Source organism: Ambystoma mexicanum, chromosome 14, assembly GCF_040938575.1.
Source record: "Ambystoma mexicanum isolate Mex_15411 chromosome 14, UKY_AmexF1_1, whole genome shotgun sequence".
Taxonomy (NCBI): Eukaryota; Metazoa; Chordata; class Amphibia; order Caudata; family Ambystomatidae; genus Ambystoma; species Ambystoma mexicanum.
Window position 1 is genome coordinate 96,834,463 of NC_090940.1, and position 12,503 is coordinate 96,846,965.

Genomic DNA, 12,503 nt, shown 5'->3' on the forward strand with positions numbered 1-12,503 from the left:
GAGACGTTTTCTCTGCCCGGAACCCCCCCGCACTCTCCCCAGTATTGGCTGAGTATTGATAGAAACCTGTGGGTGATTCTCCACCTTCCCACAGTTTACGTGTGGGCAGTTTTTTTTTCTCCACCACAGAAATGAGCTGCTTTAGAAGGATGGTATGCAAAGTTAATTCTTCTAAGATTTTACCATGTAACCACTCTTCGAGGGGATTGGGTATGATATGATATGGCATTTGTAACGCGCCTATACACAATCCATATCTATGACAGGTAATCACCACAGTGTGCTGCTTCGGAAACTTTTCTCCGTCGATGCGCCGTCGTGGAGGACCTCCTCCGACGTCATCCGATGTGATTAGTAGGACGGACGACGCCCGTAGCCTCAGTTCCGTTTTTTCCGCAAACGTGTTGCTTTGTGAGTCTCGGTTACGCCTCGACTCTTTGGAGTTCTGTTCTTCTCAGTTCTTCGAACCTGTTCGTTTTTGTGAGAAAATCCTTCGTGTGAAGATGTCTTCTACTTCGTCTTCGACCCCGCGTCCGGGCTTCAAAAAGTGCGGGAGTGTGGGTCCAAGATGTCGGTGACGGACTTGCACGACGCCTGCCTCTGGTGCCTCGGGGAGGCCCACGACACGGATGACTATCGACTGCCAGTCGCTCACGTCCAAAGCCTTACGGGAACGTAAGAAGTGGTTGTCGGTAGGTGGGCTGTCCAAGCCCCAGAAGTCGAAGTCTGCGGGGCTTTCGACGGATGATTAGAGAGGTGACTCTCCGCGTCATCGTCAGAAGTCTCGTGGGTCTCCTTCTAGGAGTCGGTCTTGCCACTCCTAGGCCTCTTCGAGGCATTCTCGGAAGAGCAGACAGCGGTCGTCTTCCAGGTCCTCTTCTGAGGACTCTACCCGGCACGTCGCTTTCCCCACCAGCCGTGCGACGCCGGAGGAATGGGCTTCCTTCGGGAAGAAAATGCTGGCGATTCTCGAGTCGCAGGGTACTAAGCCGTCCGCGCCCACGAGTGGGGTCGGCCGTGAGAGGTCGAGAGACATCGCTCGCAAGAGTGGTCGGCACGAGTCACGGGAGAGGTCCCGTTCGGACAAGGGGACTCGTTCTCGACGTACCCGTTCCAGGTCCCGGTCCTCAACGCGTTCGAGACCGTGTGCTCCTGTGGTGTCTTCGAGAAAGACATCGACGCCTGAGGCGTCGAGGGCGTCGACAGGCTTTCTCGAGGCTCCAGCTCCGAGGAAGTCGTCGAAGCCGTCAACGCTCAGGTCGTCGAAGGACACGCTCGGAGCTCCGGCTTCGAGGACTGTGTCGACGCTGTCGATGGTGGCGGCGCTGCATCTGACGTCGACGCCGATCCTCTCAGCGCCAATGCTTGTTCTCACGACGCCGGCGCCGATTCACTCGACGCCCTCAACACCTTTCGAGGCCGGGGTGTCGGAGGTACCCCCTAGGAAGGCTCTGGTTAAGAGCAAGCACTCTCGGGTGCCTTCTTTTCACCACCTGGAATATATTTCAGAGGTGGATGAGGATTCTGATGGCCTGGTTCCTAGTCAGGTTCCAGATGAGATGGTCTCGAGCCATAGCCAATTTGACGATTTGAGGCAGTCACTGCATGATGCCAGTGGACTGGACACCTCTCCGGAGGTAGAGTTTTGTAGGCCTGAGCCTGGCTCTCATGCCGATTCCTCGTACCGGCGCCTTATGGCTAGGGTCTCCGAGTACTTGGGATGGTCTGCTCCCCCAGGGGAGTTTGTGCAGGATGATCTTACGGACATCCTTGATGTTGGTCCCCCAACTGACCCGGTACTGCCATTTCATATGGCTCTACAGAGAAGGGTGGTGGCGGCGGCTTGGACTGCTCCGGAGAGTCTCCCGGTGGTGGGCAGGTCCTTGTTGCGAAAATACCGTCCAGCCAGTAGCGACCCCTGCTACTTGACCAGGTACCCCACTCCGGAGAGTTTGGTGGTGCAGGCGGCCACAGCCCCGGCAAAGCAGGCGTCGTACCCTACCATCCCTCCTGATGGGGACGACAAACGTTTTGATGGCTGGGCGAAGAAAGTGTTTTCTTCAGGTGGTATGGTGCTTCAGGCGGCCAACTCCATTTGTGCCTTGTCTCGTTTCACACACACACTGTGAAACTGTGTTGCGTTAGCGGCTGAACATATTCCCGAAGGGGACGAATGGGATGGTTTCCTTGCTATGGTCCAGGATGGTAAGGATGCCATGTGTGAGTCCTTTCAGTCGGGTTTGGACGTGGCTGAATTCGTCAGCAGGTCCATGGCGGCGAGCACCGTGATACGCAGGTTTGCGTGGTTGCGTAAGTCTGGGTTTGCTCCTGATGTGCAGTCCCGGCTCCTCAACATGCCCTTGGACGGTGAACAACTTTTTGGCTGCAAGGCTGACGAGAGCCTTGAGAAGTTGCAGACCTCCAAAGCTGTAGCGAAGTCGTTGGGTGCTGCAGTTCGCCAACCTCTGCCTTTTCGTCCTAGGGGACAGCAATGGAGGGGTGGTTCCTTTCGCTATTACTCGTCTTTCAGTGAAGCGAGAGGAGCTGGCAGTCAAAGAGGCCAATGCAGGGGTACCAGAGGTGGACGACAGGGTACCCGTGGTGCCCAGGCCGCTCGGGCAGTTGCCTCTACGCCGCAGCCGCTACCACTCAGTCATGAGGCCATGTCCCATGGTTCGCCGGTTGGGGGAAGGCTGGCGCAGCATCTTGTAGAGTGGCGTGTCATTACTTCAGATGTGTGGGTTCTGGAGATCATAACCCATGGCTACTGTCTTCTCTTTCGGCAGAGGCCTCACGACAATCCACCGGGGAACCTCTCTTTGCAGAGTCCGCATCCACTCCTTGCGCAGGAAATTCAAGCCCTGCTGGAGAAAGGCGCTATAGAACTGGTGCCTTTAGCGGAGAGGAACAAGGGATGGTATTACCCTTATTTTTTGATTTCGAAGAAAGACGGGGGATTGAGACCCATCATGGACTTGCGCGGTTTGAACAAACTCCTCAGGAAGGACAAGTTCAAGATGGTTACTCTCTCTCAAGTCCTCCAGGCCCTTCAGCTTCAGGACTGGTTGGTGTCTCTCGACCTCAAGGATGCTTACTTCCATGTGCCGATCCATTCCAAGCACAAGAAGTACCTGAGGTTCGCGGTTGGCGACTTGCACTTTCAGTTTCGGGTCCTGCCGTTCGGATTGACCTCCGCCCCAAGGGTTTTCACCAAGCTCATGGTGGTGGTGACAGCGCATCTCAGGCAAGGGGGGATTCATGTCTACCCCTACCTGGACGATTGGTTGATCAGGGGGAGCTCTCCCGAGCAAGTCCTGGATCATCTGTCCGTCACCTGCCACTCCCTTCACAGGCTGGGCTTCTCCCTCAATTTAAAGAAGTCCCATTTGACGCCAACACAGCGGCTCCAGTACAACGGAGCAGTGCTCGACACTTCCCTGGGGCCGTGTTTTCCTCCCCAGGTGAGGGCTCTTCACATTCAGCAGATGGTGCACAAGTTTCAGCATTCCCAGACGCTCCCAGCGTTCGAGTTCTTGAGGTTGCTCGGCCTCATGGCATCCTGCATTCTTCTGGTGCCAGAGGCTCGCCTGCGGATGAGATCTTTGCAGTGGGCACTCAAGATGCAATGGTCGCAGTCCTCCGGCAGGATGTCGGACCCGGTTCAGGTGCCGCCCTCGGTCGCCCAGGACCTTCTGTGGTGGGCCGTCGAAGGCAACTTGATGAAGGGGGCTCCATTTTGGCTTCCCTGACCGGAGGTGATGATCGTGACGGATGCATCCCTCACGGGATGGGGAGCTCATGCCAACGAGCTGACAGTCAGCGGTCGTTGGTCCAGACTCCATATCAATCTGTTGGAGCTGAGGGCCGTCAGGCTAGCCCTGAAGGCTTTTCTGCCGACTGTGCGAGGAAAGAATGTCCTGATCCTGACAGACAACACAGTGGCCATGCACTACCTCAACAAAAAGGGGGGGGGCAGGGTCACTTCCTCTGTGCAGGGAGGCGATGCAGCTCGAGTTCTGGGCCATCCAGCAGGAAGTTTTCGATATCGGCAGTTCATCTGGCCGGAGACGAAAACGTGACGGCAGACGCTCTGAGCAGGCAGAGCACGATCTCTCACGAGTGGGAGTTGGCTCAGGAGATTCTCCTGGAGATCGTCGGTCTTTGGGGGACCCCTCAAGTGGATCTCTTCGCCTCCAGTGTCAACCGGAAGTGCGAGAGGTTCTGCTCGCGGGAATTTCCTCCAAAAGGAGCCTTAGGAGACGCGTTCGTGGTGGAGTGGTCATTCCCGCTGCTGTACGCGTTTCCTCCAGTCCCCGTCATCCCGAAAGTGCTGCGGAGGTTACGGAAGTTCGGTTCCCGGATGATCCTCATTGCTCCGGCGTGGGCTCGGAGGACGTGGTACCCGGACCTTCTCGACTTGTCCATCTGCCCTCCATGTCGTCTTCCCTACCGAGACGATCTACTCTCACGGGAGGGGGGTCAGGTTCTCCATCCGGAGGTGAGATCCCTCAACCTTCAAGATTGGCTTCTGAAAGGTTGAGATATAAGGATTGGGACCACCCTGAAGACGTGATGGAGGTGTTGCTCTCGGCCCGACGGCCAGCAACAAAGTCTCTGTACCGTTGCCGTAAGTTCTGCGACTGGTGCAGAGTTCTGAATGTGGATCCTTTTGCATGTGACATCCCCATGGTTCTGTCCTTTTTACTTTCTTTGGCCCACAGGGGCTTGCAAGTGGGTACCATTAAAGGTTACCTGGCGGTGCTGTCCATCATTAAGCGCTCGTCTGAAGAGTGTTCCTACTTTAAAATCCCTTTAATTTCACAGTTTCTGAAAGGGCTCACTAATGTGTTTCCTCTGTCGCCTTTCCTGGTGCCCGGTTGGGATTTAAACCTTGTTCTAAAGTTTCTTATGGGTGCTCCGTTTGAGCCTTTACATTCTTGCCCTTTGAGGCTGTTGACTCTGAAAACTGTGTTTTTAGTTGCGGTTACTTCTGCTCGCAGAGTGAGTGAGTTACAGTCACTTTCAGTTAAGCCACCCTTCACTGTTTTCCATAAGGACAGGGTTGTCCTTAGAGTTTGTCCTTCTTTTCTTCCGAAGGTAGTGACGGAATTTCATTTGGCCCAGAAGGTTGTTCTTCCGGCATTCTATCCTCCTCCGCATCCTGGTAAGGAAGAGGAGAGGCTCCATAGGCTTGATCCTAGGAGAGCTTTAAGCTTTTATGTTTCACACATGTCCCGGGTCAGAGTGGACGATCAACTCTTTATTGGTTATGCTGGAAAGTGTTTGGGACAAGCTGTGACGAAACAGACTTTGTCTCGCTGGATTATTTTGGCTATCTCGGAGTGTTACCGCTTGGCGGGTAAGGACCCACCGGCTGGCTTGCGGGCCCATTCTACCAGGGGTATGGCTGCATCTACTGTCCTGCAGAGGGGTGTTCCTATTCGCAACATCTGTGATGCAGCCACCTGGGCTTCAGTACATACATTTGTACGTCACTATTCCCTCGATTCCATCCGAGGACAGGATCTGGCCTTTGGCAAGGCGGTCCTTTGCTCTGCTATTCGATTGGCAATTCTAAATTTTGATTCTAAATTCTTTCCCTCCTCCTTGCTCTGGTACTGCTTTGGGAGTCTGTCATAGATATGGAATACGTCGGAGGACCCAATCCCCTCGAAGAACAAGTTACTTTCTTACCTGGTAACGTTCTTTCGATGGGATGGTCCGACGACGTATTCCATATCGCTCCCTCCCTACCTTCCCCGCTGCAGAATTTCTTTTGCGATTGCAGCTTACGTTCCTCAAAGCTTTGTGTCTGACTGGCAGTACACTAATGTCACACGTTCTAGGGGAAAAAACTACAACTGAGGCTACGGGCGTCCTGCGTCCTACTTATCACATCGGATGACGTAGGGCGTCGGAGGAGGTCCTAGACAACAGCGCATCGACGCAGGACGCAGACGCCGAAAAAAGTTTCCGAAGCAGCACAGCTGTGGTGATTACCTGTCATAGATATGGAATACGTCGTCGGACCATCCCATCGGAAGAACGTTACCAGGTAAGAATGTAACTTGTTCTTCTTGAGCATTCTCCCACTGGTTGTGCAGAGGATATTTCCCATTCTGCCTCTTTACCCAGTGGATACTGCGACAATGCCAGCAGGGAATTATCCATATCAGTTTGACATTGAGAGTCCCCAAATGCCAGTACCTGCTGAATTCCTTGAGAGGAAACCTCAACCTCAGGGGTCTTATCCCCCTCGCCCGAATCAGTCAACAAGATCGATTCATCACCTGTTCCCTCTCCGTCATTCTGGTTCCGTATAGCAATATCAATTGAAGACTGAAGGGAAGGGGTGAGAGGAAGGGCCAGGGCCAGACTCGTGGTTCCCCTCAGAGGTGTAAAGACCAGAGAGGCAGATAAAATATCATCATAAGGCCTTGACTCGGCCATTGTTTCGCGCCTAGTCAAGGGTACTGGCCTTTTGTATGTATAGAATTCACGCTTGCCCTTCTTCATTACAGGCACCATTTGACTCAGGCAATTATTAAGCGTGGAGCCCCAAGTCTTATTTAACAATATGCTCAGTCAATCTCAGTTAGAAGTAGAGAATGTTAATTTAAACAATACAAGAAGAGATGCATCTGAAAATGGTGATTAATACCAATCTCACAAGCTTTCAGAATACAAAGTCACACAAATTTGACAGTGTCACATAAATACAGTACCCGCCGCACTGCAGCTCCCACGCGACCACGCCGAACAGCCCAACAGCCTGTACACTTGCGGTACACTTCGGGTGCGTGCGCATGGGGTAGATGTAACAGCCAATATCCAATGGCTGACCTTGAGAGGCGTGACGGGGGCGTGGAGCGTGGCGCAGGAGGCGATACTATAGAAAAAAGAGAATATACGTTACTTCCCAAGGAAAGTCACCCAGCTTGCGGGTGTCCTCCATGCAGTAGAAAGCAAAAAGTCCAAATAGTCCGACTAAAGTCTTACAGGATTATGAATACTGCTGAAGGTGGCGAGGCAAGGAGATGCAATGTAACAAGTGTTTGTGTCACACAAAGACTTCAGCTTTACCTTGCCGACTGCAAGGGCAGTCGCAGAAGGAAAATTCACACGAGAGCTGCTCAACAGTAGAACGAGCAGTCCAGTGTACGCAGCCCAACCACCTGTACACTTGCGGTACACTTCAAAGTGCGTTCCTTTACATCACGTTGAACTTGCATCTTTATTACAGGAGGAAAGCAGCAAAAAGAATAGATTGCCTAACGCATATCTAGAACCTTGGAGGACTGATGTCAGATGAAAATGTTTAGCCTAGGTGCTAGATAGACTCATCTCCCGAACCAAGGATAGAGGATTTGTCCCCAGCAAATTTTGGAAGACCTGCAGTGTCACCTGGAAGAATTAGAGTGAGGGGGTTAAGTGAGCATAACTGTTTTTGCCCCACCCTGTCCTCCATAGGGTTACTTTGGGTGTAAGGTCCTGGCCCTAACTCGCTCTTGCCTGACCTTTGGTTTTGGAACCTGGGTTAAGGATACTTCCCTAGGCTGATCCTGGTGTGTTGAATTGAGTAAAGTACTTACCTGAACTTGCCTTGAAATGTTATCTAACTTTGGAACTCTTTTATTAATTGTAGCCAGTGGCACTGAACATCTCTACGGTAACATTGGGAATAGAGGGCTTGTCCATAAACTCCCTCTCGCCTGGCCTTTGGTTGTCGTACCTGGGCTAAGGATACTTTACATGGGCGACCTTGGGAATAGGAAAGAGTGTGGTTCTTACCTGTTTAGAAGTAAATACCTTACTTTAAAGAACTTTCCAAGCACCACCACAGCCCCACTGCATCCGTTCTGAAATACCTTCCCTGAAGAAACCATAGTTTGGAACTTGTGACTTTTGGGCACAATGCCCCATACATCTTTGAGATGGACTTCATACGATGGGAGGGGGCTGGGTGTGTGCTTATTCTAACTGTTTTTCCTGACTATTCACCTGTTGAATACTGGTATTGAATGCAGATCCAATCTATTTTCTAAGGTTGAATGTATATATGTGTTGTATATGGTTTTTGATTACATTACTTACCTTCGAATTTTTGTATGCTTAGTGTTTTAAAGGCATAATTAATAATTGTATTTTCCTATATATACTAACTTGAACTAGTGGCGGTGTTCTGTGTGGATTCATTGTAGCCGTAGACCACCCTCTCACTTTTTCTGAGACCAAGCCTTGACTGCTCATCCACGCCACCTTCATTGGGTTTTGGCTAACTTGTGTCTTCCCTGTGGACCATAAGTAGGATGGCCTCAAAAAATACCTCCTGCCCACTCCCAGGGGGAATCCATTTTAAATTGGTTGCAGCAGTGAGATGAGGTATTTGGCTCTCAGAATGAGTCCACACAGATCACCAGACATCAAGGGGTATTACAGAAATGTCTTGGCAGACTATGGTACCATAGCTGCCCCTTCAACTGCCCTTACCACTCCAAAGAAACCTAAAAAGGTTACTTGGTCAGTGGAGTGTGAGAAGGCCTTTCAGGGCTTGAAGGATTCCTTTTGTCAGGAACCTATTATCAGTCTCAGGCCACCAGACCACCAGAGACCTTTCATAGTAAAAAGTAAAAAAAAAAAAAAAAAAATCTGACGCCTAATCTTAATATTCTGTTTGCACACTGAAATGTGCACTATAAGGTGCTGAGTGTTAGTACATTAGCAAATCGTAACTTGTAGTTGCCACTTACATATGTGGCTGCTAAATGATGGATACTTAAATAGTATTCTGCTTATTGGTCCGATTTGGGGAATATATAACGCATGAGTGAATGCCTTTTGAGAGCTTTTATTAGTTTTTAAAGATGCGCTTAAGTCAATCAGATGTAATGCTCCTAAAATGTTAATATAAATGATGCTCTTCATATTTCTCTCCATTCCTCTTATTTGTTTTCTTGAATAATCTATTGTGTAGATTGAATAAGATGTATTGCTTTTTGTCGTTTTTGACGACATACATTGAACATTTTCAATAAATAAAGTTGATTTCTTTTCTCCCCAGCCTGTCTTGAGCTATGTGCTCTACACATTTGTGGGTACAGTGGGGGTTTTAACACATTATATGCTGCCTCAAGTTCGGAAACAGCTTCCCTGGCACTGCTTTTCCCACCCGCTGCTGAAAACCAAGGAATATTATCAATTTGAAGTCAGAAGTAAGTGGTTAAAAACCTTTGTAACATTTGCAATAGCCAATAATGCTGGAATACTCAACCTAAATGTAGTCACTAGTATGGTGCTCTGCTCCTTTGCAGTAGTCCAGGCCTTTACCATCAATGCCATTTACACAACAGCTGATCCACTGAGGTTGAAGCCCATGTGCTCTGAAACTGCTGTGGCCGTTTTATCTGTTGCCATGTTTCTGAAAGGGTACCCATAATATACCTGTACTATACTATATACTATGCCATGTTTCTGAAAGGGTACCCATAATATAGCTGCACTATACCATACACTATGCCATGTTTCTGAAAGGGTTTCATAATATACCTGTACTATACTGTTAGGTACGTATTTCATATTCATGATAAATCTTCCTGACCTGTCAACCCCCAGAACATTTTGCTTGGACTTGGTAATTATTTTACCTTGTCGCTAGGTGAGAGGAATCTTTTTTCCCCCTCCCACCAAGTCTTTTACTCTTTTTAGGGGTGACCTTTATATGTCACTCCATAGTAGATGATTGGAGATGGTTTCCTATAACTTCGGACTGACTGTAATGTGTAGCGCACAGCATTTTAAATGCAGTGGCTTCCTTTTAAATTCTTAGGAACAGTAGTTCACCCAAGAAATAATAAGTAAAGTGGGATTCACATGCCCTTTACATTGATTTATGTGAGCCAACACACCCCACCTTATGTGGAGTGCTCGGGGATACAATTAATCCCCTTTTCTTTCTTACCTGGTAACCTTTGTGTTACACTTGCAAGTTTACTTGAATGGCTGGTGACAGTGGTTTTCCCTAGTGACTTGTTAGTCTTCTTACTCGCAGGCTATTAAATCAGCCTCAGTAATGCACAGAAGGCCACCATTCTGCTAGAATTGTGGGCTCCTTTTTTCGCCATTTCCCGTCTGCTTGTTAGTTCTGGGGTCTTTCTTTGCCATTCTAGGTGGGAACAACTTCAGCAGACGTTTTGTCTTTGGCGGGAATCCTTTGTAATACACGCCCAAGCTCCAGAGTGTCTGAGAAGGCAGGAAGCAAGGGAGGAATCCACAACTCTGCAGCCCTTTGTCTTTCACCTTACCTGAAAGGAACTGTTGGGGAAAGATTTGGGGTAGTACCCTTTGGGTGCACTACAACAACCTTAGCCGCCTGGCAATAGGACCCAGCCTTTGGTATAAGTCTGAGCTACACAGGTTGGTAGTGTGCCTGAGCAGCCAGGCTTATCTCAAGAGGGGTCAATGTGAGCTGTAGGTAGTTTACACAAAGATTCACTGTGACAAGTATTCAAATAAACACTTATACTCAAGGTTTCTTGATAAAACAATTATTTACCGGTCATTTGAATAAGCGTTCTTTAGAAAGGAGTGCATGGTAGGAAAGTTCTTTAAGGCCGCCTCCCCTCCATTCCTACCCGCTTGCACACGATGCTTGTCCTACGGTTGCCCATGTGCCTGTGGCCAGAGGTTCTGGACTGCCACAGCGCGACCCATATTGGGTGCAATATTCAATCACAAGGCCGATTACTCACTCCATTTTGTACCAAACCCCAACTAGATTTTGTACATGCTAAAGTAGGCCTCATAGCAAAACCAGCCTGCATGGCTGCTGCTCTTCCTCGAAACCGTGCAGTGAGCCAGTTATTTCCCACCTCCTCCCCTCTGTGTCCCTGCAGCAGCCCTGTTCTCACGGGAGACTGAACACAAACAGCTACAAATTAAACACTGTATCTCTCGCCTTCCTCCGTTCATCACTGACCTGTGAATGACCAGGCAAGAGCTTGGGTCAGGAAGAAACAATTTATCTCCACAAACATGTCTCATCACTTGCAGACCCTACATTTAAGGTATATACTGTGGATAACCTACCAACCTCACATCTCTTTTGATGTAACAGATACGTACCCCACGACTGTGCCTCCCTGTTTCACCCATAATGCTAATCCTGTCTGTAAAGGCTATAAATGCCCTTCTGTGGTTGTGTATAAGGGGGCTGATTCTATGAGATACAACCGAACGATCATTTATTGACATGTCTACATCAATCGCATTGAACATGAAGTTATGATCCATATGTTGGTGTCCTATATTGTTGATTACACATCGTCCTATACCAAAGACTCTCGCTAAATGTATGACATGCTAGGTGACTCGTTTTTTATCATTCAAAATGTATGGTACGCATGTTCACTGTTTTTTTCATATATTTATTTCTGATGTTTGTTAATCTGCTTAGAATCACATGCTGTGCATAGGTCCGACATCCAGTGGTCACTGCAGAGTATTGCATTTTGTTTTTCCTAGTCGAAAAGGGACGTCGACAAGGCGTGTCTGAAATACTATCCCTATAGTGACGTGCGTTGTACCCACAATCCCTCACGCGTTGAGGTCCCTCAGATTGTTTTTTTCCGCCCAGCTACTGGTCGCCTTTACGCGGAGCTCCTCGAAAGACATTGCAGATTCCATCTCCTCGACCTTTGGTCGTTTTCCTATTTAATATATAACATATCGATCCCTCCCTCGACGCAGATGTGAAGCTGTCTCCGCCGAGCAAGATCTTCGACGGAGGGGACAAGCGGAGGAGATCCTTCGGCGTTGCCGAACACGTGGCCTGGCCTCGCAGGCCAAATACAGTAGGGAGAGTGGGGTCGTGGGACATCTCTGGTTCTTTTGAGAATGCCTTTCCTTTTCCCCTTCCTTTCCCTTGGGGCCGTTATCACGATTTATTGCCTCGGCTATGGAGAGGACACCCTTTAGGTTTTGCCCACTTTGCAAGGGCAAGTTTACTTGGAAGGACAAGCATTCACGGTGTAACCGCTGCTTGCCCCTTGATCACAAAGAGGAGGGTTGCACGGCTTGTTGGCTTCTGAAGCCAAAGACTCTAAAAGACTGTAGGGTCAAGAGGTGGGCGGCCTACGCTATGTCGAAGGCCGATTCTTCACCCGCCGCTGCTACCACCGAAAGACGAGGAACGTGATAACGCGACCTCCGCTACGGAAGTCGTACACCCCTCTAAAGAGCGCACGCCGCCGTAGAACGATCGACACCCGTAACGTCGAAACCACAGCCCTCCGCTGACAAACGAGTCGCAGAGAGCTTGGTGAGGATCGTTGTAGCCGATGCCCAGAAGCGTACGCCGAAAGACACGTCGAGCGCTACGCAGAGGTCGAAAGACACGCCGAAAAAGCCCGAAGAAAGACAGGGACTACCCCCTTCAGTCGGGGGGGACCCCCAGCACACCGGAAGGCTTTTCGGAAGGCGACGGGACACTTTCCTCGACGTTATGG

General features: G+C 49.7%; 1 protein-coding gene across 5 annotated transcripts in view; it reads left to right on the plus strand.

Moving 5' to 3' along the window:
• The window catches only part of PCNX1 (pecanex 1), a 1,666,514-nt gene that overhangs the window by 992,664 nt on the left and 661,347 nt on the right, over nucleotides 1–12,503 (plus strand). For all 5 annotated transcript variants that reach the window (XM_069638600.1, XM_069638595.1, XM_069638598.1 and 2 more), the window contains exon 20: nucleotides 9,062–9,212. In XM_069638600.1, the coding sequence (XP_069494701.1) occupies nucleotides 9,062–9,212 (151 nt within the window). The remainder of the gene's footprint in view (nucleotides 1–9,061; nucleotides 9,213–12,503) is intronic.